The sequence below is a fragment of the Camelus ferus genome, chromosome 9 (genome assembly GCF_009834535.1).
Source record: "Camelus ferus isolate YT-003-E chromosome 9, BCGSAC_Cfer_1.0, whole genome shotgun sequence".
NCBI classification, from domain to species: domain Eukaryota; kingdom Metazoa; phylum Chordata; class Mammalia; order Artiodactyla; family Camelidae; genus Camelus; species Camelus ferus.
Genome location: NC_045704.1, coordinates 57,645,622 through 57,672,265, shown reverse-complemented (window position 1 = coordinate 57,672,265; position 26,644 = coordinate 57,645,622). Strand labels below are relative to the sequence as shown.

The following is a 26,644-nucleotide window of genomic DNA, read 5'->3' as shown; positions in this document are numbered from 1 at the left end:
CAGAGGCACACACTAGTTAATCTTCCACTAATACATTTTCCTTTGATCTGAGACACAGAACTTCTCTGTCCATTAACCACAGTTGTGACCATAATTATTCCTCAAGTAAGTAAAACAGAATTCACTGAAAGCTGTGAAATGCTGCTGCCTGAGAAAACCACTCAACACTTCCCCAGCAAGGAGCAGCATGCCCTCACGACTAACACACAGTCATTCAACTGGAGGCAGGAAACAGCAGTGAACTTAAGATGAGAAACGGCAGCTCTGCATTCAAATTTACGGTGACTGGGACGTATTGCAGTCTCTCCTCTCCCTCAGAATCCCTCAAATGCCCAAGGCCTACCAGAGACAAATGGCAGAAGAAAAGTGTCATATTAAAGATAAGACTTGACTCTGAAAGAGAGGAAAAACTATTGGAAGAACAGGAGGGAGGGAGGGAAAAAGGACCAATTTCATTAACCTGAGTAAGGTCGAGGTTAAAGAAAAAAAACAAAAAGACACTCAAATCAAGCCCCCAAAGCAAGAGAGTTTTCAACTTTAAATAATAACTTCAATTTTTTTTTGAAGTGAGGCTCCTCCTTTTAATGAAGAACACATACACAAGACTGTCAGCTCTGTAAAGCTCTTGTCTCTAATCCCTCTACTGGCTAAAGCATCTGCTTCTGAGACATTTCTGCCTGTGGCTTTGGCTATGCTTCTCAGAATCAAGACTGTTTTTTAGGTATCTAAGCATATGCCAGGAAGGTCTGAGACATCTGTGGAAGTTGTTTCTGAGAAACAGTGGAGACTTCGAAGGAAACACAGACAGAGTGGCCTCACCTGACGTGCCTGGCTGGCAGTTGCACTGATAGCCATTCACCAGGTCGATACAGCGACCCTCATTCAAGCAAGGGCTGCTGTAACACTCATCGATCTGGTCACTGCAGATGGCGCCCATGTACCCCGGATTGCAGATGCAGGTGTAGGAATCAATCCCGTCCTGACACTGGCCGTGGTGGCAAGGATCAGGGTCACAGTTGTCGATGTTCTCCTCACACAACATACCGGTGAATCCTTGGAAGGAATTTTACCGAAGAGGCTTAAGAAGCAAGGCAGACACTCCACACCGGAACATAAACGTAGCTGCATCCACTTGTCCTACACATCCCATGTCTTAAATAACTCATACTGCAGGCAAGGAGCAGTCGAAACTGACTATCTGCATTGATTTATAAGGCAAGCTTAGAGTCTCGCTGAAAATAAAGCTTTTCAAGTCACATTTGTAGAATTCAAGTAGCTTTTTCTAAACAATCAATAATTTCATTGCAGAGTCGCTTTCACTGTACCTTCATTTCATGTCGGGCTTCAGTGAGGAATCGCTCACAGTACTTTTCCTTTATATATTAACTTCTATATTCCTTTCCTCCCAAGCCCAACTGTATATACAGGTACTACAGTAATGGTTTCATGTACCTTATCTTCTAAATTCTAACCTGAGAGGAAGGAGAACTTTTCTTTTTTCCTCTCATCCTCCCAGGGGTCTATGCATATATAGTAAGTTTTTCATTTTGGTTTTTTTCTTTCTTTCTTTTTCAAATGGAGGTACTGGGAATCGAACCAAGTACCTCGTGCATGCTCAGCATGAGCTCCACCAAATGAGTAAGTTTTTAATAAATACTTGTTAAATAAAATGAATAGTTATGACATTTAAAAGAAAAGGACAAATAAAAGTTCCTTTATTCAACATTAAATCCTTTTAAAAGACTCTCCCTTTTAAACATGAGTTTATAAACTCTCCCCAGTGAAAGTCATTCTCCATGAGCATAATCTGGCCAGAGGAAGATAAAACCTGAAACTTCTCCAACCAAAGACAGGAGTTTGAGAAAAGAGAAGGAAGCTAAGGGGTTCATCTGACAGGGCCTACTCTGGGTAGGCCTAATAAGTGGTAATGTTCCAGGACTACCAAAATAGTAATTCTCTATGTTTATTTTTATTACTCAGTGTGTTTTTCTGTGATCAGAAAAAAATCATGCACATGATGCTTAAAATCCTTTAAAAATCCATTTTCTAAAGTAAGAAAAATGTCTTGAATTATATTCATAACTTCTTTCTTTCTTAAATAGATTTAAAAAACTGGGAAGTCACCTTTCTAATAATTTCTAATTCTTCTGTACACAATATTGGTCTTTGCAGAAGCAAACATGTAATTAAGGGGTGTTTGGCTTATTCAAATTCACTCCCAAATTAGAAATGTGGCCATGGATCAGAAATATAGACTATTTGTAAATAATTCTTTTTGACTCTAGTAGCAGAAGTCAGGAAAGAGGACCCAAACTTTCCCAGACACAGCCCTCTCCCCTGTTCAAATACACACCTGACTCTTAACAGCACGAGTCATCGTTTATGCAGAAAACTTCTGCCCTTGCACACCGTTGTGCTCAGATTTCTGGGCCTTTGTTCAATCACTTGCCTCAAGAAACACACAGACAAGCCTCCCATGGAGAAGCCCCAGTGAAAAAAAGCTTTCAACTAGATTTCTTCCCTTTTCCAAAGGAGTATAAGTCAAGCCAGCTGGAAACTCACCACTGCCAAAATCTAACCCAGAAAGACAGGGACACCACATGGAAATGTCCAGGCCAGGGCACCACTGTGGTGAAGGAAGCAGGTGTTGTAGAAGTAAACAGTGAGAGCAGCAAGAAACAGGCTGGAAGAAGCGCTTTCTAAACACAGAGCAGCCCATGTTAGTCACCTGGCCTGGCAGGGCAGCTAGAAGTGGACGGTCTCCCGTTCAGTTCAGACGGATGGAATAAGAAGTGAGAAGGATCTTACCGGTGGCGCACTGGCACTCATAGCCATTCGGGTGGTCGATGCACTTCGCCCCATTGAGACACGGCGTGCTGGAACAGTCGTCAATATCGATCTGGCAAACCGGCCCAGTGAAACCTTAAGAGAGCACAGTGATGACACAGGTCACAGGATCACCCCGTGTCTTCCCTACGATGAGAATGCTGCCCAAGGAGCGCTGGGTTGTTGTGGGCAGGGCTTACACTAGTGGTCAGCCATTGTGGAACTACTATTAACAGTAACTGGGTGAAGCTCTTCTTCCCAGCACAGAATTCACTTCTAGTTAAAGTAGGGACTGAGTGGTAACAGGCAGAGCCCCCTAACTAGTGAGTGTAGCTTCAGAGGAACTGGGACCTTCTCTCTGAAGAAACAATAAGAGAGGCTACAAAGACCATGGCGGGAAATTTAGCAAGTCTTCAACCACAGCTCTAGGGAGCAGAAGGAGACACAGCATTCTTTGGGAAGAATTGACTTGTGCTGTCTGTTTCTGTACCCATGGGTGAAATGTCTAAAAATAATACTCTCACAGAAGGGTTTCAAGAATATTACCCATGGAAAAAAAATTAAATCCCGAATAGCCTAAGAATTAAGGCTTCCGTGAGGTATGAACCTTCTGAAATATACACACAGACGGAGAGGTCATGGGCCATTCAGAATAGACTTGGACTTCTGGCCACAAAGGATTTGGAAGATAGACTAGCTGAAACACATCCCCCATTTCTGTACACACACACTCCTATCCCGAAGCGCTCACTTTAATGACTTCCTCATGTACGGCCCACACACATTCTCTCCCTCCTCCCTTCCCTGTGGTCAGTCAGCTTTGTGCTTTCAAAGAAAACAGGGGCAGGTGGTGGGCACTTACCAGGCGGACACAGACACTGGAAGCGATTGACTTTATCCACACACTGTCCATTGTTCACACAAGGGTTGCTCTGACATTCATTTATCTCCAATTCACAATGCACACCTTTGAAACCTGAACAAAATGGACCACACAAGTAGCTTAGGAAAAGGAAAAGGCATATTCTAGCTGAGAAAGCAGAAATTTGCAAAGATGCCTACACCCTCTGTAAGCATGAACATTTCTGTAGAGGGTAAAGGGGACTCTGCCATGATGGGAAATTGTCACTGTAAGCATCGGCCAGACAGGGGAACACCCTGGGTATCTATGTCACTGCGGAGAGGCAGAAGAGTTACCTCCAAAGACCTTGCTAAGACCTAGCAAGTCAACAAAGACTGAACCACATTCTCTGACCAGTCCAGGCCTTGCTTCCAAGACACTGCCAGGTCCATAGGATCCTCACTTCAAGTTCCTAAAGACCAGCTGAATCAGAGATGCTGCTGCTCTCAGGGTGCAAGTCAAGGTCAGGAGGGCCTCCCAAGGCTAGAGCAGCTAGCATCCCTAATCAGGCAAAGCAGCCAAAGTCAGCCGTCATTGTAAGCTGGGTTTAGCTGTGCTGAAGACTCAAGCAGTGGTCTCTGCAGAAGAGCTCCAGAATACAACAAAGCGTGTGTATCTCTCTATGCATAAACGGCAAGTTCCTATACAATTCTGGGTAAAATTACTTTCTATAAATGGAATGGTATGCTATTTGCAATACATCAGGGGATAAGGAAAGCTTGTTATTTAAAGAATTTTTATGATAAATCCTTTATTAAATCAAAGACTACTGGCATTTAAAAAATCATTTCTGAATTTTTCTCTCACATGAATCTAGGTTTTGACATAATGGAATTGGTCTCCACAGCTCTAAGAATTCTAACATGGCCTCACTCCTTAAGGGTCTCCTTGGCTGGGAACGCTGTCGTTATTGGAGATTAAATGCTGACAGAGCTCATGGAATTGCCACATTCTACTGAGGGCCCCACCTAAGAGAAGCACAGTGCTGTGCCTCCTGTCTACGCCCCACACACTCATAGCCCGTGTACCTGGCATGCACAGACACGTGAAGCCTCCAATCTTATCCAAACAGGTGGCGTCGTTCTGGCAGGGGTCTGAATGGCACTCATTAATGTCCATCTCACAACGAGGCCCTGCGTAGCCCTTCAGACACTCACAATGGAAGGCACCATCTGTGTTCACACATTTTCCTGCATGCTCACAAGGATTGCTATTGGCTGAAAAACACAAGCATCTATTACCAGGATCAAAGCACTTGATGGAGTTTCCACATATGTGGACTACAGAAGCTGGTCAGATTGCTAGCATTAGGGCCAGGCCTTTAATAATCTGATCCTCAATTCCCTGTTTCCTTCCAGTCAACCAATCAATAAGAAAGTAAGTAAGTACATAAATAAACAAGGAAGGAAGGAAGGAAAGACACACTAGGGCAATCTCAACTCTAGAGGCTCTCTGCTGTTCTTATACCTAAACTGTCACTAAGGTAGGGATCTACATTAGGAATCAAGTACAGACCTCCCACACATTTCAATTCCTAGAACAGACTATAGGGTTACACTGAAAGGTTAGTTATAAACAGTGGGCATGTAACAGGTGAGATCTGAGGTTTGGGTGAAATATACTCATAGAGTAACTTGTGCTTCAGCTTAAATGCTTGCTGAGCTCAACAGACACCATGAGGAACAGGAAAGGTTCTGTGTACTTACCCATGGCACACTCATCCACATCTTCTGTACAGTCGGCTCCTTTGTAGCCTTGGGGGCAGGTGCAAATGTACTGCCCATTCAGAGGGTTGGTATCACACAGGGCCCCCTTGTGGCAGGGATTGCTGATGCACGCATCATCCAGATGACATAAGAGACCTGTCACAGGAACAAGGAGAACATCCCTTACTTGGGGAACAGTTTTTTCTTTCATGGAGGAGGGGAAACCTTAGGATGCACTCATCAAAATCCAATATGAAGATTTAGAGGCAACTCCCCCTTTGCTTGATCCAATCTTAGGGACATGCTGCAGCCAGCAGCAAAGCAAGGAGCTTCTGCAGACAACCCTGGTGCTCTGACCCTGAGCCCTCAGGTAGATCTCTCCTCAAGGAAAGATAAAGTGAGGCCATAAAGTGAAGTGGTTAAATGATGGACACAGGACAATGGAGATACCCTTCCCACTGTGCTGCCATGTTTAACAAATAAAAATAGAGAATGCCCCATTCAATTTGAATTTCAGATAAACAACACATAATTTTTTTTACTGCACGTCTCAAATATTACATGCATCCTGTGTTTTATTTGGCAACCTACTTCCCCAAAATCATACTACCTGATGATCAGGGGGCCACCTGCATTTCGCTAGCATCAGAACATCATCAAGCTACACCTGGGCAGCTTTTTAACTGTGTCAACATTTCTGACTCAAGTGCCCCCAGGACTCTGAATATATTACTAGGCCCCATATTCTACATAGTTCACATGGGAACTGGGTTTTCCAGTCTGCAATTAGCTTAAGAAGAGGTGACTAAAGCTTCTACAAAGCTGGAGGTGGGGCTTTTGGAAAGGCATAGGTATAAGAACATTTCAAAACTGCTGGGCACAAAGTTCTCTCAACTAAGCAATCGAATTCCATCACATTCCTCCCTTCATTGCTCTATTTCTAGAACCAGAAGCTGTTAAGTTGAGAGGCTAGAGCAACGTTAACTCTGCAGTTGATAGAAAGCTTCCCTTAGAGGAACATTTACACAGACATTAAAAGCTGAAATGCACTTAAGTATTTCTCTCTTGCCAACTTCTTCTGCGTAAATGGATTATTTCTTCTTAAAATGAAGTGTCCACATCCATTTATTAGTACTTTTGTCTTAATTTCTGAGAAGTTTTTATTTTTCTGAGTTGGCTTTTAGCTTCAAATATTAAGAAGGTCTATAGATGTTCCCAAGGCAATAGTCTCTAACTTTCATTTTAGGGAAATGGAAAACTGAGGTACAAAGGGTTGAGAGCCAAAATTCCTAAGGAAGAAGACTAACTTCATAGCACTTTGGCTAGCAACTACATTTCCAGAAGAAAAGTCTTGAGTAACATGTCCCTACAAATGGTGATTAAAAGGACACACCTGTTGGGATGAAAGAGAAGAGGGCAGAAATTCCCAATGCACACCAGCCCTTTCCCTGATCTCCAGCTCTGTCCTTCTGCTGGCCTTACCTGCCTTTCCTTCTGGGCACATGCAAGAGAAGGAGGCCACGCGGTCAATGCAGGTGGAGCCCGGAGTGCAGGAGGCGAAGGCACAGTCATCAATGTTCTCACTGCAGTCATCTCCACTCCAGCCGTTGACACACACACAGCCATAGCCCCCATTGCGGTTGGTACAGGTGCCCCCATTCTGACAGGCATTGGGTTGCAGCAGGCACTCATCCACATCCTCTGTGCAGAACTGTCCTTTGGGGGGAAAATGCCTTTGATTAGGGCTCTTAAGTCTCAGACAATTAATACCATACCAGCCTCCACAATTCTTCACCCTCTTGTGACCTGTCTGAAATGAAGACAAACCTAACTCACAGCAGACCAGGTCCTCACATAAATTTTAAGGTCACCTTGAGACATCCAAATATTTATTCCAGGCAAATAATTTAGACAGTGCAAGTTTCCATCCCTACAAACGCTGACACCATGAGATCTAGCCAGCTTATCAAAGAGAAAATTGAGTCTTCTAAGATTCTTAAGTCTGACTTGGTTAAATCCCTGGGATGATGAATATGTAAGTGAGAAGAGAGAGAAGAGAAGAGTCTAAGAGATGAGTAAGAATAGGAATAAAGAGAAGGAACCTAAAAATCAAAATATTAGGGCAACTGTTCTATATCTAGACTGTTTCAGTGTCAATGTCCTGGTGGTGGAAAGTAGTTTTGCAAGATGATGTTACCATTAGGGGAGACTTGGTTAAGGGTACACAATGTCTGTTAATTCTTATAACTTTGTGTGAAACTACAATTATCTTAAAATAAAAGGTTTACTTTTTTTTAAAAGTAAGGGCAAGCAAGGATACAGGGAAGAAATTAAGGACAATAAAAGCCTTGGTAAAATACAGATGTGAAAGGCAAAGCCAAGAAGATGAGACTGGAGCAACTGGTGGATTAAAGTGGAATAAGACACAGAAAAGTCAACCCAACATAATAGAAGATGGAAACGGATTAGTTTGTTTTGCCTGAAAAGGAGCAAACTGAAGGATGATAAACATGAAACCACTTATGGAAATACTACAGGTCACTATGACAGAAAAGGATGGGGGGACTATGGCAAAGGCTCTCAGGCCCCATGACAAGGAACAAGAATATAACTTCAACTTGTAAAAAAAGAAATTTGTGATTAACAAGCAGTTTAGTGTCAGGCCACCTGAGTTGTAAAACAAAGTGATGAATCAGTCCTATTAGAGGTCTTTTAATACCAGCTTAGGGAGCTATCAAAGGGAACAAATATTTGGATTATACGAATTCTCTAAAACAGAACATGAAAAGTGGGTAAAACTCAAAAATCCTCAAGGTGTCCTTAATTCTCTTTGTAAAAAGCTCAACGAATAATTCAAAAAGGCACTCTGATGAAGAGGGCTCAACGAAAAAGCACAGTATGTTTATACTAAGAAAATGCCAAGACTATACTCAGTCCCTAGACAATAACTCAATTGGCTCAAATATTTTCAGAAAGTCTGCAAAGTGTCCAACTGTGTATCCCTCACTGCTAACAGAAGCTAGTTGTGTCTGATCAACCTCACTGATCAGCTACTCTTTACTCCTATCTAAACTATACAACCATTATTACAGAACTAACATCATTCTGTTGCACTTATTTGATTGTACATCAAGCTCCCATCACTTGGCTGCAAGCAACCTCAGTTCAGGAATTTTTTTTTTTTTTTTTTTTTTTTTTTTTGGTATTTCCAGCTAGGATCCCACTACCTGAGATGGCAGGATGGGTGTGTGGGCATCTCTGGAAATCTGCTCAGCACCCTGCTTCTGTGCTGCTCTCCTCACCCCACTTCATCCATAAGATTCTTGAAGAAGCCACCATGTCTTTACATGATCCCACCTTCCTGGTCACAGCTGACTGATCCAGGATGGGCATCTGATATAAGCTGTATCACTGTGTCTTTTTTTCAGACTTTTGGACTAGGTACCCTCTGCCCCTTGGACAAAAGGATGGAGTGCCCAGTCTACAGACAAAATGGTAACAGTGAAGCAGAAGTACACAGAAGAGACAAACAGAATCCAGTGGCATTCAAGTTATTAGTTTCATTTGTTCCCAAAGACTGACTGTTCCTAAGCCCATTCAGGGGATAGCCATTCAGAGAGATGTCCTTTCCAATAGATCTCCCTAATTTCAGATGGAGCTCTGTCAATTGCAAAGCATACTATTTGCTAATACTCAGTGAGTGACTGAGTGACGAGTGCAGGAGCAATCATCACCCCCAGGATAGATGATATCTTTTAGTACAGAAAGCTTTGCTCCTACTTTACTGGCAGAAATGTTATCGCAGAGTAAAGACAGGTGTCTAATTAAGATGGAGGTGGGATTTAGAAATGAAAATATAACCAAGAAGTAGGTGAAGAGTTTCTGTATAACCTGGAAGTTGCTGACAGTCTTGTCTTTTACACTAATGCTAACTCAAATAGCTATGCTACCCTCAAACTGAACTGATTTGCTGAATGTGAGAAATTTGGGTGTTATTTTCCTTTCTCACTGGCTCTGTGATAATTCTGAGAATAAGACAGTGTGCATTTTTAAAATATCTCAAATATATTTCACATGCATTAAAATACCCAAACAAATAAACATTGTAGGTTAATGAAAAAATGCTTGGAATGAAAACTTGGCACTTTTAGGAGAGGAAAACAAGACTCACTGATTGCTTACTATGAACCAGGCATTGTGCCTGAGCTATCACAAAAATGATCTCATTTACAGTTGAGGAAACAGGCTCAGAGAGGTAAAATAACTTGCCAAGTGTGAGGCAGGGAGTGTAGGAGAGCTGGGATTTGAACTAGAGCTGCTGACTCAAACTCTTGAGGTGTGAATCTCACCATATTGAAACAATCTCCAAGAGTCAGTTTTCCCAGGCACACAAACCCATGGGGAAGGAGACAGGATGGGGTAGGTAAGAATTAAAATCATGATTCACGCGATTGAATTACTTGAAAAATTTGTAACTCCAAATTACTATCCAAAAATCAAATGGATTTTTGAGTACAGTTGACTATTTGTCTAATGAGATTGATTTTTGAAGGTTAGATACCTTCACTAAACAGTTTAGGACTGTACATCTGTTAGATACTGTCAGAGAAATTAAATCTAGAGAGCCAAGAAAATACGAGTTTATAAGTAATATTTTATAGAATAGGCCTTTCTCTCTAACGTTCAGGCACATTTCTCCAGAACAAAAACCCTGCCAGGCATATTTCTGCCAATTTTTTTTCCTCATTCCATTTCTAGCAACTAGTTATTATATTCAGAATATAAAAACAGTAACCAGGGTGCCACTAAATTGCTTGTTCCAAAATTCCCAGTAGAAAGTCTACTAAGATACTGCACTTCCTTCATGTCACCACCCTCTTGGCAGAGGAAGAAACCAACACAGAAGCTGAAAAATAAGAAACATGAAGCTCAGAAAGGTTATGTAACACCACCCATCCAATCCCCTACCCAGCGTCATAAAGTAGTCGGAGCACTGTCATTCAAACCCAAATCAGTTTGACTCTACAACTACTGTTCTTTCTACTGCAGCACAGTTAACTATCCAGCCCTGGGTTTGATCAAGAAGATCTACAGACTAAGTCCCTAATCCTAGGGTCTTAAATCACAATGAGAATGCATGGAAGCATGAGACAATGAAAGAACAACCTTGGTAGAAATGAATAAAGACAAAAAGTCATGAAATACAGAAATAGGAAAGTTTCTTGGTGATCTTCTAAAGGAGTTGGGTGCATTGTTCAAGGTCATTCAGCTTTTCCCACCACAACATGGCAACAAAGCATCAGCCTGGGCACTCACAGTGGTAGGATAAGGGCTTGAAGATACCAAAATAACTGGGGTGTACTCTCAGGTGGGGTTTAAAATGAGATAAAGCTGGACATCATTTGAGGCTTTGAATTTTAATATAAATTCTGAACTTGATACAACAAGCAAAGGGGAGTTATTGTAGGCTCACAGGTGAGGAAAGATATGATCAAAATTGCAAGAGAACATTGGTCTGCCAGTAGAATATAGGAGGGACTAAGAGCAAATGACTTTCTGTTAGAAGGGAGAGGAGGAGAGAGCACTCAGGTAAAGCCTCTGGTGAAAAGGGAGAGCTGTGTTGTCTCCATGCCCTACCCACCTACTACCTCTTCAATCCCAACAAGTCTGAGCATGTATCATCATCTGTGTCAGCATACAAACTGTGCTGGTGAACTCCCAAAATATATTGCACAAAGCTCAGTCAGACAAGTTTTTCAAGGCATCAATTAGCCCTCTTAGTAATTTCACCTGCCAATTATTGCAGGCTACTGCCATGTGACACTAGGACTAAGGCAGTAGACTATTAGACCCTTTCCATCTCCTGTTAGAAAGGAAATAACTTCTTTTTAGAGACTACTTTCTCTATTGCCACTATGGACTGTCTGGACTAACTTGGTAGGAAATGCTACACCACCAAAACCTTGGATGACAACTTAAATACCTAGAACAACCTGTAGATACTGATAATTCTCCAGGTAATAGTTTTTGCCTCATAAATGCATCTCGTATAGTTGATTTATAGTCTCATAGCCTTGTGGTTGGAAAAGATGCTTGATATGATTTCAGGGTTTTTTTTTTTTTTTTACTGAAGATTCTTCTATGCCCTAGCATAAGATCTATCCTTGAGAGAATTACATGTGCACTTGAAAAGTATATATACTCTGCTGCTTTCATATGGAGTGTTCTGTATACATCAATTAAGTCCATCTGTTTAATGTGTCATTAAAGGGAATTGTTTCCTTATTGATTTTCTGTCTGCATGATCTGTCCATTGATGTAAGTGGGGTGTTAAAGTCCCCTACTATTACTGTACTACTGTTGATTTCCCCCCTTATGTCTGTTAATGTTTGACTTATATATTTAGGTGCTCCGATGTTGCATATATATATATTTACAATTGTTATATCATCTTCTTGGATTGATCCCTTTATCATTACATAGCGTCCTTGTAACACAGGGAATATAGCCAATATTCTATAATAACTATAAATGGAATATAACCTTTAAAACTGAATCACTATATTGTATACCTGAATTTATATAATACTGTACATCAACTATATTTCAATTAAAAAAAGAATTCAAGGAAGATATAATATCAGCAGCTCCATAAGTAAGATATCTTATAGGGAAATATAAATTATAAAAAATAAGCTAGTGGAAATTTTAATAGTTGACATGAAAAAATTACTAAATTACTTAAAATAAAATTTAAAATAGAATTAGTTAACTTGATGATTGATTTGTAGAAATTACTTGATGTAAAAAAATTTTTTAAATATATTGATAAAAAATTTAAAAATGTATCTCAAATCTCTCTCTTTTCTTCATATATTTTACTCTAGTCACAATGACTTACTGTTGGTTCCTTAAATATTAAGTTCCTTCCTACCTCAGAGCCTCTACATATCCTGTTCTCTCCATCTCAAATATTCTTCCCTCTCTTATTTTATGGCTAGTTACATCTCACACCTTGACCTCTCTTATAATTTGAGTAGATCTCCAAATTCACATTTCTCCATTTTTCTCCTTCATTGCATCTACTCTATTCAGTCTATCTTGACATTTATCAAATGGTATAATTTTATATTTATTTACATGTTACAGTCTCTGGCTACTAGACTATAAGTTCCATGACAGCAGGGACTCTGTTGGCCATTCACCTCAGTTTACATGTCAGGCACTGTACCACTGTACTTGGTGTCAGTGGTGAAATAGACCTTAGACCTCAGATTCACTCTAATGTGCTCATTTTACAGATGAAACTAGAACCAGAGAGGTACAGTGACTTGTCTCCTCTGTACAGCTAGTTGGAAGATTTAGAAATAGGCAAAATTTAAAAATGGAAATTAAATGCTGAAAAGGTGAATGAGGTGTGAGATCACAACATTTCAAATTAGTCTTCAAAATGACTGTTGAGGGAATGGGCAGGATTGAGAAACACAGGGGAAGAGCAAGCTATCTAAGTCATATCACAAATGAAGAAAATACGCTAACTCACCATTAGAAGAATAAGTATGCCATGTTGGTTTTGTAGTAGTAGGGTTCATGACATTTTCTTATTCACCATAGTATGGTGTTGAAAGCAAAGCATGTATGAGTAGGATTACAGCCCAGCCTATGGCAGTCAATGTAACAGAGTGAACCCAGCAGGATTGTACTGACCCAGAGACCATGACCTGGGCCTCACTTGCATCAAGTTCTGGCCATGTGAGCTGTGGACCACTAAACAGACACCATCTGATGAGCTGCAGCACACCAGGATACAAACAGCTCCTCATGGTTCTCTCAAGGTACCACAAACAAACAATCCATCTGACTAGAAGTTACAAGTGAATGGGAAATGAGAGAAGGAAGGATGGAAAGGGTAAGAAAAGAAATGATCACTGAGCCTTAGCACTTCGGGAAGAAGTTCTCACCCTTCCTAGTCACCTCTCAACTGTAAAGTGGGGGGGGGTACTTTTGTCACATCAGTAGCCCTGTTAAGGGTCAACTCTCTTGGCAACAACAATCACCACACGAAGAACGTATGAAAATTGAGCTTGGTTGGCCCTTGCACTGACCCTGCTACCTCCTCTTCTATGGTTAAATCAGGAGAATTCAGTCTCCAAAACACCTTTCCAGCCAGTAGTCACCCTGGCTCCTGAGTTGCAGAGTTTCATCTTTTCCTATCGGGAGCAGGGCATTCTTATAATCTCTGTCCTGCAAACCTTCTCCTTATACATGGGAGATTTTTCCGTTTTGCTCCTGAAGTGAAAGGGCAGAGAACAGGCTGGAATGTTCTACAGTCTCCTGGGACTAAAGCTGATTGAAACAATCTGTATAAACACTGGAGTCTACCAAGTCTGCATAATGAGAGGTTGTGTGTGTGCACTAATACACAAGGACACAAGTGTGTAGACGAGGCTGCGGTTACAAGTGGCTAAGGGGATCCTGTAAGTGTGGGGGATACACATGCAGATAAACCTAAGAATTTCAGTGAATGTTCCCGCTAATCCTAGACACCATCATCTTTTTCAGGACTCCTCAAAAGCCTGGTTTCCCTGCATCTTGATCAGTATATTTTATAAAGAGTTACCAGCATGATCTCAACATGTACAGTGATTGTGCCATTTGCCTGTTCAAGCCCTCTCATGATCTCCATATATTAGGATACAGTTCTAAATCCTGTTTGCATTTTCTGGCTACCTCTGAAGTCTCTCCCCTTGAAGCACCACTAGTTCCAGCTACTCTGGCTTTTATCATTTCTCAGCGTGATAACAATCTTTCCCTCCTTGGGGCCTTTGCAAGACCTGTTCCTTGTATCTGGAGCACTCATATGCTCACCTTTCCCCTAATAATTCACACCCACTGTCCACAGCTGAAATGACGCCATCTCAAAGAGATATTACATGCCTGCCCCAAACTCAGTGAGTTCTGCCTGTTAATATGCTCTCCTAAAACCTCTACTTTGCCCCCTAGGAATTTACTACAGTTCACAATATTACAGATACTTATGATTGGTGTCTGTGCTTCTCCCTAGACTGTAAGTTCCACAGAGAAATGGATGGCAGCTGTTTACTTCATCAGTGAATCCTCAGCACTTAGCACAGTGCCCAGCTAATAATACTTCTTGAGAAGTAATCAAAAATATTCGTTAAACAAATTTTATGTGCTCTTGCCTCCTCTCACTTAAGGTCATTCTAATCTCAAAATAATCATCATCTTTCAACTCATCTCCCACACACCTTTAGGGTGACTCTATTCTACTCATGTCCCAAAGACCATCCTCTCCTTATCCACGTCCACCCATCAGTGCACACACCTCTCATTCCACCCTCTTCCTCAGCTGCTGAACCCCATCTCACTGACACCTCACCAAATTCATCTTACCTTTTGACCTTAATCCTTCAACCATGTCTCAAAGGTAACTCTACACTGTGGTGGGTACCTTCCTTCTCCAACTGAAACCCAAGATTTCCCTAAAGACTATATCCCAGTCAGCAGTCAGCCCTCCTCAGAAGAGGTCCTCCTCTTCCACTCACCATCTGCATCAAGGTAAATAGGCAAAGAATCATCTTTTCTTTGTTTCCTAATGCTGCTATTGACTTCAAACAGTAAAAAACACATTTATTAAGCTATTTTTTGGTACTAGACACTGTGATGAATACTTACGTTGATTGTCAAATGGAATCCTCTTATACAAAATTAGTCCCAACTTACAGACATGGTACAGACCTGGTCCACTGAAGAAAGATACAAAAATATCTCAGGGAAGTAAGGAGAAGAGACCCTGACAGGACCCAATAACAGTCCTGAATTTAGAGGCATGAGTTTGGACCAGGAACACCTGTAAAGTTTAATGCTCCATTCATTCACTCATTCACTCATTTATTCAACAAATATGTATATACTATGTGGCAGGCCCTGACCTATATACACTGAGATTAAAATGGTAAACAAAACAGCTGGGGATTCTACCCTGTAGAACACACAGACAAATAAGGGTTTTACAACCAAATAACGAATTATAATAGAGGGTGATAAGTGCTCTAATAGATACATGTTACCTTGGGAGCACATAGCAGAAGAACTGAGAACTATGCTCTGCATGTCCAGTGGTAGATGAGATCTCCCATTGGCAAGCCACAATTATGGCCTAATGGCAGCCCACATCAAGGCATTGTGGTTTTTTTCCTTGACAATTCGTATTCCTACAGACTACCCCTTTAAGCCACCAAGGTTGCATTTACAGCAAGAGTTTATCACACAAACATTAACTAATGGTAGCATATGTCAATATTCTAAGATCATAGTGGTCTCCTGCTCTATTTCTAAAGTTGTTTTTCCCATTTGTTCACTTCTGTGTGTTCCAAACCCAGATGACCCTCTAGTGCCAGAGACTGCACAAATGTATAAAACAGACGGAGATAAGTACAACAGAATTTCTTGGGTATAGATTCAGAAGTATGCCATGTGATGCTACCTTAAAGTCAGAATAGCTGCATTACAGCTGAACAAACTGTAAATTACTGTTAAGAGAGTGAGAGTGAGAGACTTCATATGCTAACCAGGTTGTGTAAGAATGTGTATGTGTGAGAGCATGTGTAGAAAGGGGATGGGGTGGGGAGCACTTCAGGCAGAAGGACGTATGTGTTTACAGATTTGAATAGAAGGCAAAACATGGCTTATTCGAGGCAATGAAAAAAAAGAAAACCACTGTGGTTCAATTACAAGGCACGTATCAGTGGAGATATGGCTGGAGAGGTAGTTACAGACAGAACCTTGGAACTCTATCCAAAGACAAGGAGGACCCACTGAATCATTTTAGGCAAAGAAACAACATGATCCAATTTGTGTTTCAGAAAGCCCACTCGGCTGCTGCCTGGAAAATGGACTGAACCCCACCCCACCATTGCAGGTCAAATGCAAATTAAAGCACTGGGGAGTCCCAGGGCTCCTGTGGTCACTACGGCAAAGAGAAAGTCTGCAGTGATTCTGGGGCAAATTCCAGATGCAACAGCACCAAAGCTCACCCAGGCTCAGCCACTGTATGGGAGCAGTGGATGCTCTGCCAGTGCTTGATGTTCAGAAAGCTGACCCCTGGCACAGAGGCTTCTCCACACAGAGGACAAAATGCTGTGAAGCTTCTGTCTCTCTGCTAGGAAGCCCACACTCTGACTCTCTCCCCACCTCCTTGGGCTGCTGGGCTGTTAAATAGTTTACATAAAGAGCCCTTCATCTCACTGGGAGAAAGAACTAACTGTACAGGGGTTCCAAAGAGAATGAACCTACTCTTTTCATTGGGAAGCAGTCACTATGAGCAGAATGAGTAAAACAAACAAACAAAAACCAACCTGAGACCTATGGACATTTTGCAATATAAGACAAATATATACCACTTAAGATATAGATGAAGAGCATACTTGTGAAAAATGTGCACTTCTAGCAACTAATACATGTTAGCAAGAACTGGTTCTGTATTCTCAAGAAATTTAGATTTATGTAGGTTTTAAAATGAAATGAAAAACAATAGAGGCCATCATACTCTGCTGAAATGGGGGCAGGCTGAGGGAAAGGCAGAAATCGAGAGGACCTAGATGCAATGAGTAAATATCATGAAAATATAAAAATGCAGTTCAAATACAAATCAGAACTGTAAACTATAAAGGACAGAACTGACAGTGAAGAAAAATAAATCAGTTATGAAGGAAAAGCTTAAAAAGCGCTCATGAAATGCAAAGGAAAAGACAAGCAGATTAAAATATTGAGGGAAAAGGTTTTAACTGCGGGGAAGAATGAAGATCTAGTGTAAAGCTGAAGACACAAAAAAACAAATGAAAACACCATCTTTTCTCAGGTGAGAAATTCTAAGTCTGCAGATACAAAGGTCCTAAAAGAACTAGGAAAAAACAATAGGAAATATATCTATACCAATGTTGGTTAAAGATCTGATTTTAAACAGAGGAGAAAGGAGAGGGCAAGAGGAGAGAAGACTGGGAGGGAGAGAGGCAGAAAGGAGTGGGAGAGCGAAACTGACTCACAGGCACAGGACTTCCCTGTACTACTCACTACAAGAAGCAAAGGAACTACGTTAAGGACTTCATAAAAATATAATTTCTGACCCAAGAATTCAATATATATACAAAGTGCCATTTGTGTATGAAGGCAACTAAATCAAAAGATGTTTTTTTAAATATCCAAGAGCTCTAGAGATACGTTAACATATAACTTTTCTGGAAAAAAAATTACTCAGAGATGCGCTCATTTGACTGAAAAAATAAATGAAAATAAAAACTCAGCAATGAGAAGGTTGTGATATAAACGTACTGGCAGTGAACACAACACAGATTAAACACAGAACTAAGTCTCAAGTATTATAAATTGGATTATAAAACAGCGTAAATACCAATAATTTTAAAAGAACATGTATAAGATTTTTAAATTCAGTAATAATAATAATACTGTAATATGAATTTTAAAATCCCACATCATATAAACAAAATCTGGAGAGTGAATAGAAGATATAAGTAAAAGTATGCTCATTCTTAATGTTACAGAAAAGGCAATTAGTATATAGTTTCAACAGAAAAGAAGTAGAGAGATGGAATCAAATCCAAATTATTCTAAACATGTATACCATTAAAATTTAAAAAAGAACACTAAACACTATACTTTAAATCATTTCACCTCTGTCTATTGTCCTCATGGACCAATTTCCACTTTCTTGAATGACTTAAACGTTCTTCTCATTCTCTGCTCTCCTATCTCCCATGAAATCAACATCTGGGTTGAGGACCTATAAGATCATCTAAGCCAAGAGTTTTTATTTTTCTCAACTCAACAGACCTCCACATCCACTCATTTATCACAAACAGACTCACATTCTGGATCTCATTATAAGACACTCATTGTTCCAGCTCCAAAATCTCAAACTTGGTATTTCTACTCTCTGACTATAACTTCCAATCTCCCTTCTTTCCCACTCTCAACAACTATTTCACATAATTTATTCCCCAGTAAACCTTGTAAGAGTAAACCACTCCTAGATAACCCAATTCATTAACCAATCCCCTTCCAGCTGCCTTAACTCTTAGTCCAGTCAAGATTCTATGGTTGGTCACGTGAATGAAGTTTGTTTCTCCCACAGCTACTGCCCTGTATCTCTCCCTCCCTCTCTCTTTTTTTTTTAAGCTGTACAAAGTCTTGAATATGTGATCTATACCCACTCCTCCCTTTATTCCTTCCTCAATGTCCATTTTTCTCTTTAACCTCTTGCAATCTGGCTTTCTTCTCTCCTTCATATTGAAATTCCATTTTAGGAGATTTCCAGTGACCTCAGAAATTCTAACTCTTTGCAATTATCATTCTTATTTGAGTCTCCTGGTTGTCATTCATTCAATAACCACCAATTGTTAAAATTAGTCCTGGGAATGGAAAATAAGTAAGACCAGTTCCCGATTCTCCAGACACTGAGTGTATTAGGCAAGATAAGCATATAAACCAGTGTGAGCAGTAAAATATTACAGGGGATATAACAGAAACATGCAGAGTTGAGTCGAAGGCAAAATTTTAAAATGCACCTTCTGACTCAGTGATGCTATAATGGCAGAGCTTCCCAACCCTCACGCATCCCCTTCTTTCACCTTCAGTCTTTGGACCCCTTTCCTCATCTATTTTCTTAAAGGTAGACATATCTCACAATTCAGATCCAAACCCTCTGACCTTCTCAGTCCACACACTTTCCTTACTGACTTGATACATTTCCAAGGTAACTAAAAGCAAGACTCAAAATCTGAATATCTAGCCCCTACCTCCATTTTTACTTTCTAGGTCTTACTGCTAAATGTTTTCATTTGGAAAATTCACCTCAAACTTGCTGCCATCTCTAGCCTATTTCTTTATCTCTGTCAATATTCCCCATATTCTCCCATTACTCTTATTTAAAACAGAAATTAACTCTTCCCAATTTCCCCTCTCACTCCAAGTACTTAGATGGTCCTCAATTCCTATCCATGTTTCTTTCAAACTCACGATCATTCCTACTTTTTAACTACTATTGTGGTTATGTGTAGACTTTATTATTTCTTTCTAGTGAATATGACCATTCTATAAAGATAGGAATTGATATATTTCTTCTTTGTGTCTCTGAGAGCATCCATCATAGTGTATTGGATATAACTTAATTATTCAATAAATATCTGCTATTGAAGATATCTTACAACCCTTCTGTGAGGGCTTGCAAAATCATGAATGAAATTGGATCTTTCCTGGGATGTAGCAAAAGTCAGACATGGAGTCATGGGCCATGAGGACAAAAAATATCCCTCAGTCTCATCTCCCGCATTTTGTATTGGGTCACTGTAACCGCTCACCCCTGTACCCACCAACGTGACCACTATCAGCTCTGAGACCTCTGAGATGAGGGTCCTTCAGGTTAGCACTCTGGCAGTCTGCCCAAATGATAGCAAACTGAAGTGGGAGAGGAAGCAGAATTCCAGAAAACAGGCTTATTTTCACGTCTTCACATTTGAGCTGACAGCAAAGAAACTGAAATGGGAAATGCATTTTCCCATTCTCCCATGCAGAATACAAATGAAAAAATTTTTGCAGTCCCAGATACACTTAATTCCCACCCTCAACCAAAAAGCTCCATTCGTATGGTATTAAAAAAACAGAAAAGTGGTCGTGACAAAAGCCTCATTCTGGAGAATAGTTTGCACCCACTAGAGGCAGGACTGAAACAGCAGCATTGAGTTCCAAATCAAAATACCACCATGAAAAGACTCCATTCCCAGACACCACCTCTGGCAGTATGTACTTGTTGATTCATGCCAAAAATTTTTACTGAAGTTGGAGCAACTGACAGCAAAGGGAATCTTAACCAACGCTTTAGGCTCATCATGCTATAAAGGAGAGCTGAGAGAAAATGTGGTTGGTTTTATTTGACTCATATCCACCTAACTTCCATTGTTCACTTCTGCTTAGTGTCCCAAAGCACTATTCTAAGCCCAAGCTGAAATTACATTTCTGGGTTAATAACAAGCACAGGAAAATAAATCACGTCTGCCCTAGGAGTGAACCCAAAACCAAAAGCTGCCAGAGAGGAATTCGTGAGCTGAGTTTAGAGTCGACTTTAATTCTGAAGGAAATGAACCTTTAAAAGAAAAATTCAAATAACAACCTATGTAGACAAAACATTAATCTACACTACTTCAATTAATTTGGGGAACTTTTATAACCTTTTTTTTTCTTAAGTGGATATCTGCCAGAACAGAACTCTCATAAGATGGCTTGGAGCCAAACACAGTAATAGTAAAGACATTTGTGCTCAGGCTTTATCAAATCCTTAGGTATACTTCCATTTCCTAAAGGAACATTCAACTACTGACATGTCTATAACAAGATTCCTATTAAAAAAGTAAGCCATTTGCCCAACCCCCAGCAGCAATTCCTTTCTTACACCTTGGCTTTAGTTTGTCTGAAAGAGTGGTAGCCTCTGAAGGCACAAATTAATACTATTCTAGATAACCATGTCAGGTAAAAGTGCTCTGCACTGGGCTGGAACACAGTTTTGTCCACACCTGATGTGTAAAACACACCAAAACAAGGCCACCATGCTTTCTTCTAGTGAGGCCAACACAAGGTCCCCTCCAGGATAGCGCCATGTCCATCCCTACACCACCCAAGATCAGAGAGGATGATTCTACATAGTGCATCTTTGCACCTGAAGCAGTGTTGTGAAATAGGACTTTCACAGGCGATACAGATGCCATTCTGAGTTTTCTGGGAAAAGGAAAAAGAAACTGGTGAAATTAACTTTAATATTATATTTTATGTAACAACATATTCAAAACATCTTAAAACGCTTAATAACAATTTAAGTCCCTAATAAATAAAAAAAATGTTAAAGACAACCCATAGAGGCAATTTGTATTTTTTTTTAAAGACCACAGATTTGAGCACCAACTTGGAATTCAACAAGCCTAGATTCAAACACTGACCCAACCACTACATGTCTTGAGTAAATTGTTTAACCACCATCATCTGTAAAAAGAATATTTTAAAAACTCTACCCTTCATACAGTTATTGAGAGGATTACACAAAATCAAACTGTGTAATTGGCACATTATTTGGGTACTAATAAACATTAGTTAACTCTCAGTCCCCAATCCCATTCATTTCTTTAGTTTGTGTAAGGCAGAAAATGCTAACCTGAATTTATTTACAGCTCTAATATCAATAGAAATAGGAACCCCACAACCCAAAGTTTTCTTTCTACTCTTCTCAGAATGAAGTGGGGGCTGGGATCATGAACAACTCAGCCATATGTTACTGAGAACAAAGGTCTGTAAAGAGCTCTAGCTACCCGTGTCACCAACAGTTCAACGACCCCATTCCCTCCCCTCAAGCGTATAACAACACTAATATTAATGTGGTGAGGTTATCACAGAGGAGTGTATGGGGTAGTAAGGGAGCCCCGAGGGTAACACTTAGCCCAGAGGGAGGTCACGGAGGGTTTCCCGAAGGAGGTAACCACTTGATCTGAGCCAGGCAGGCAAAAATGGTGAGGACTATAGGGGGAGGAGTGGAGAAGAAAAATTTACGGAAAAGAAATGGTGTGAATGAAAACACAGGACGTGGCAGATCCAGGAGAACTGAAAGCAGTTCTTATTGCTGGAAATGAAGTGCTGCTGGATGCTTGAGAAGCCCGAAGAAGCAGATGGAGCTGAGGCCAGGGAGGACTTCATTACAGGAAGAACTTAGGACTCTAGCCTGTTGGTGATGGGGACAGCAAAAAACAAGGCTGTCATTGGAAATCAAAGAATTGGCATGAGTGGAAAAGGAGGAAGGAAACCTGTGGTGGGAAACCAAAGACTGAGGGTACTTTAAATGACAGCAGATTGAAAGAAAACAACCCGACACACTGAATTTACCTATCATTTCTGCCACCCTTTCTAAAAGAAGTATAAAAACACATGGAGAAAGAAACATAAGGACTTTCATAGAAAAAAAGGTATTTATTAAACATCTTGGGGCAAGAAATTTTGGAAATTTTGGTAAAATATTGTTTCACTGGGAAAGTTTCCCCCAAGATCAAGCCTTCCTAATTAATATCAAAGCAGGAAACTGAGTGTAGTATCAAAGAAAAATCAGCAATGAAATCTTCAGTGGCAGTTATCATTTAATCTTCAGTGGCATCAGGAGCCTCGGTACCACACAGAGCCACTCTCTGCCTCCCACGGGGCAAGGAAGAGATTAGAATGAGGTCAAGTTCCTAACAGGTATCTCACCCTGCCCAATACCACTGTGAGGATCATTAAAAAGAGAAAAATTCAAATCTTTCCAATTAACTATTTGTCACATAATTAACTTTACAGTAATCTTCTTATGCTGAAAAAAAAAAAAAAGACCTATGTAAAATCACCAGAGAAATGGCAAAAGCTAAGGAGAAGATAGAATATGACAGAAAAAAACAGAGGGTTGGGAATGAAGTCTTAGGATCAAGACACCAAGAAGAAATTCTAGGGGAAGTCCAATTTTAGGGAAACCCAGTGGGAAAGTATTAAAAAAGACAGTTTAGGGATTAAAAGCAGAAATCTGTGCCCTTCCAGGAAATCATGTTATTGAAGTTTTTAAGCCCCTTTAATCTTTTTCTGTTCATAGTCTACAGCTCTAAAGAGTACTCTAAATAATTAGCTGCTACAGATGAGGGAAGGCAATCCAGAGACTCTAAAGAATACCAGGTAGTAACAACAGCAATCCAAGATCAAGACTTCTTTGCTGGGCACAATCCCTCACTGGTACTGCCACCGCCACCGTAGTTTCTTCCTTATAACATTAACTTATTCTTGGGTTTCCACATTAAATCAATCACTTTCTCTCAGAAAGGCTCAGTTCTTAATCACTTAATCAGTTCTTACCTGTCTCCACTTTCAGTGAGATAAACAGATACAAACAGAAATTGGAACCAAATGTCTGCATGAAATCACTTAATTTCAAAAATACGAGGAAAAATTTGCCTAAGGCAACATCAGGAACTTCCAAGAGGTTGTAAATTTAAGCAGGACTTCTCTTCTGGTGTCAGAGACAGAAAAGTTTATGTGCAAAAAGGGATACAAAAAAGGAAAAAAAAAAGGCAGATGGGTGTCACAAAAATAATTTCATCAAGAGGACCAGCCCAATCCTTTGCATAATTATAGGCCACAATAAGATCATATTTCTGTCTTTGAATAAACAATAAGCTTTGAACTCTTGCAGTCAGCATAACTTACTTTCTCCCCTTTTTTTAGTTGGAAGAGAAAGGGTATTTTAATAGCCTTTTCCTATAATTATGAATATACTTTGATACTCCACCAAAACTTGACAAGTTGTAGTTTCTTTTTCTTTTCCGGTTTTATTGAGGTACACTTCGTATGTAACATTGTGTAAGTTTAAGGCGTACAATGTGATGATTTGATATACATATATTGTGAAATTATTACCGTAAAAAGATTAGTTAACACATCCATTACTTCACAGTTACCATTTCTTGTGTGTATGTGGTAAGAACATTTATATTTTTGCATTTAAGTATGTTCTTTTCCTCTCAAGTATATAACAAACACCTACTATGTTTCAGGCAATGTACTGTTTTTGCCAGCTAATAGCCTCAGAGTGTGTCAACAGTGCTCGTCTCTCACATCTGCCACAGCACTTAGCATATTGCTGAGTTCAGAGTAGCTGCCCATGAATTCCTGCGCAAACATTTCTTTCTTTAAGTGAGTGTGAGGGAGCACACAGGGTTAGCACTATACCTAATGGTGTAGCACAGAGATCCTTGTAAAATAACTTCAACAACAGCCTGCCACTGGTAACCAGTCTACGTCCCGTTCTGCCTGACTCATCACACTGTACATACCTGTCCACTGAGGGGGGCAGCGGCAGTTGTAAGTATTGACCCCATCCACACAAACCCCTCCATTCTGACACTTGTGGTTAGGGCAGTCATCAATATTCCGCTCACAGGTGACCCCTTCAAAACCTAGAAAAAGAGAAGAATAAGAGAAAATGGTAAATTCTCATACAGATGATGTGATCTGCTCTTCTTCACAAGACATAGTCACCAGAACAGACTGACTTCATTAGTCTAGTTCAATAGCTAGCATCTGGTCAACCCAAGCCTCACCATATAAAAAATCCCCCAATATTCTGTCTTCTCTTGCCTCAAGCATAGTTAGACAGTTAAAATGACTCATGAGGCCAATGACATGCCTTCATAGTTACCTCACAAGTATTTCAAAGTGTTTTCATGAAATAAAATCCCAGTGAAGATAAATGTCTACTCAGGACAGCTATTTACTGGTTCTAAAAAAAAAAAAAAGTTGTTAGATTTTCCCCAGCTCCATGCTAGATTAATGGGAAGAACAGATAAAAGATTACCTAATTAAATTTAAATTCCTTTCTTTTTTTTTCTTAGGATGACTGCTTGGGAAAATCACATGGGGTGGGGTGGGGCATAAGAAAAATACTAAACTTAAAGTCTGAAATATGGGTCAAGTTCCAACCTCACTGCTTATAAGCTATTTAATGCATGGTAAATTACAAACGCTGAAGTAGCTTCCTCATCAGTAAAATGAGTCTGATTTTATCTGCCCAGCCTGCCTTCCTAGGTTGTTGTAAGTGCCACTTCATGAGTAAAGTACAATATAAATATAAAAAGCTATCTGAATATGGAGTGGCATTATTACTAATTAAACTTACCAACCCTTCAATTCCTTCATCCTCCTCTCCATATTTACATCATTGCTTCCTTCCTCTTGATTTTTCCCTTTTCTGAAAAATGAAACTAGTACACCAAACTTCACCCTGTCTATTGTATGTTCCTCTGTAATTTATACATGTTAAGCTTTTTTCTTTCTCTCTCCTTGCTACCAAATCCCTTAGCTATTAAAATAGAAGACTACTAGCTTTAAAACAAGAGAAAAGCGTTCACTGAGTAAACATTCTTTTATTTGAAATACAGTATGATGAACTATTTGGCCTCTTCAAAATGTCCCTTAAAAGTTTCCTCTCTCACTCGAAACACTTATTGGCATTATACCAGACTACGATATAAGTGAGGGAAAGAAAGAGTCCCTGCTTTGGGGGCGTTTATAGTCTGCTGAGTGGGACAAACATCAGTTACACCTTGCTTTATTCATTCCTTACCACAAGCTATGGTGGCATTCAACATCTGCTCCGTTACACTGGAACATAGCTGGTTTCTCTGAATACAGTAGCATTCATGTAAATGCATATGAACCAAGTCACCAAAAACCCAAAACCAAAAACCCAGAGGACCAAAGGAAATCACTTTGTAGAAGATGAGGATAACTGAAAGCCTGACTGAAGAAAATTCTATTTCTCCAGGTATTTGTTACTTCATCCATTCGAGTAGATGAATCATTAAGTAAGCTCAAGAAAGACTATGAAAAATTTCATACACTTGGAATTTTTAAAAATTAATCGTATTACCCATATATCTGTTTAATCATATGAAAGTCTTACAAATGGACTAATGAGTCAGAAAAATGTTGAATTATTTAAGCCCACAGATCTATCAAGTATAGTCCCTGAACAACTGAGGTCTGTATTCCTAGTCTAGTGCTCTTGATGGAAGTATTCTTTAGAAAAGTTAAAGATAGCTTTAGAGTGTGGGAGGGAAATAAGGGGTCCTGGCCCACCACTGTTAGAACTTGTGGTTTGGTGGTGTCCTAGAACTGGTATTGGTTATCCTCCACCTAACTTGATCTTCCTGGTGACTAAAACTAAATTTGGTTGACTAGGGTATCAAGGAGGTGATGAAACCATTGCACCCAAACTATAAGGAATTGAAACTTTGACCCTGAACTTTTATTAGCCAAGGCTGCAACTAACTGAATGCACCAACCAACAACCACAGTCAGGCTGAGAAAGCAGAAGCATTTCAACATAACCACAATAGATAAGAAATAAAATGCTTTCTTTTTATAACTATTTTTGAGGTAGTTCTTTCCTGTCATTGGGTAGGTAGGTAGGTAGGTAGGTAGGTAAGAAGGCAAGTAGGTGAAAAAGTTAATTCATGATTGAAGCATGGCCTCTGGGGCCAAAATGCCTCGATTCAATCCTCACCCTTGCCATGTGGCAGCTGAGTGAACCTGGGCAAGATAGTTAAACTTCCTTTCCTCT

General features: G+C 40.0%; 1 protein-coding gene and 1 pseudogene across 1 annotated transcript in view; one reads left to right on the top strand and one right to left on the bottom strand.

Annotated features, from left to right (window-relative positions):
- Window positions 1-26,644, bottom strand: part of NOTCH2 (notch receptor 2) — a 153,542-nt gene that overhangs the window by 43,729 nt on the left and 83,169 nt on the right. Inside the window, 7 exon segments of the mRNA XM_032486927.1 lie at window positions 820-1,053; window positions 2,809-2,922; window positions 3,689-3,802; window positions 4,756-4,944; window positions 5,434-5,589; window positions 6,916-7,149; window positions 24,357-24,479. Coding sequence (XP_032342818.1) covers window positions 820-1,053; window positions 2,809-2,922; window positions 3,689-3,802; window positions 4,756-4,944; window positions 5,434-5,589; window positions 6,916-7,149; window positions 24,357-24,479 — 1,164 coding nt within the window.
- LOC102516657 lies at window positions 13,312-15,934 on the top strand (annotated as a pseudogene).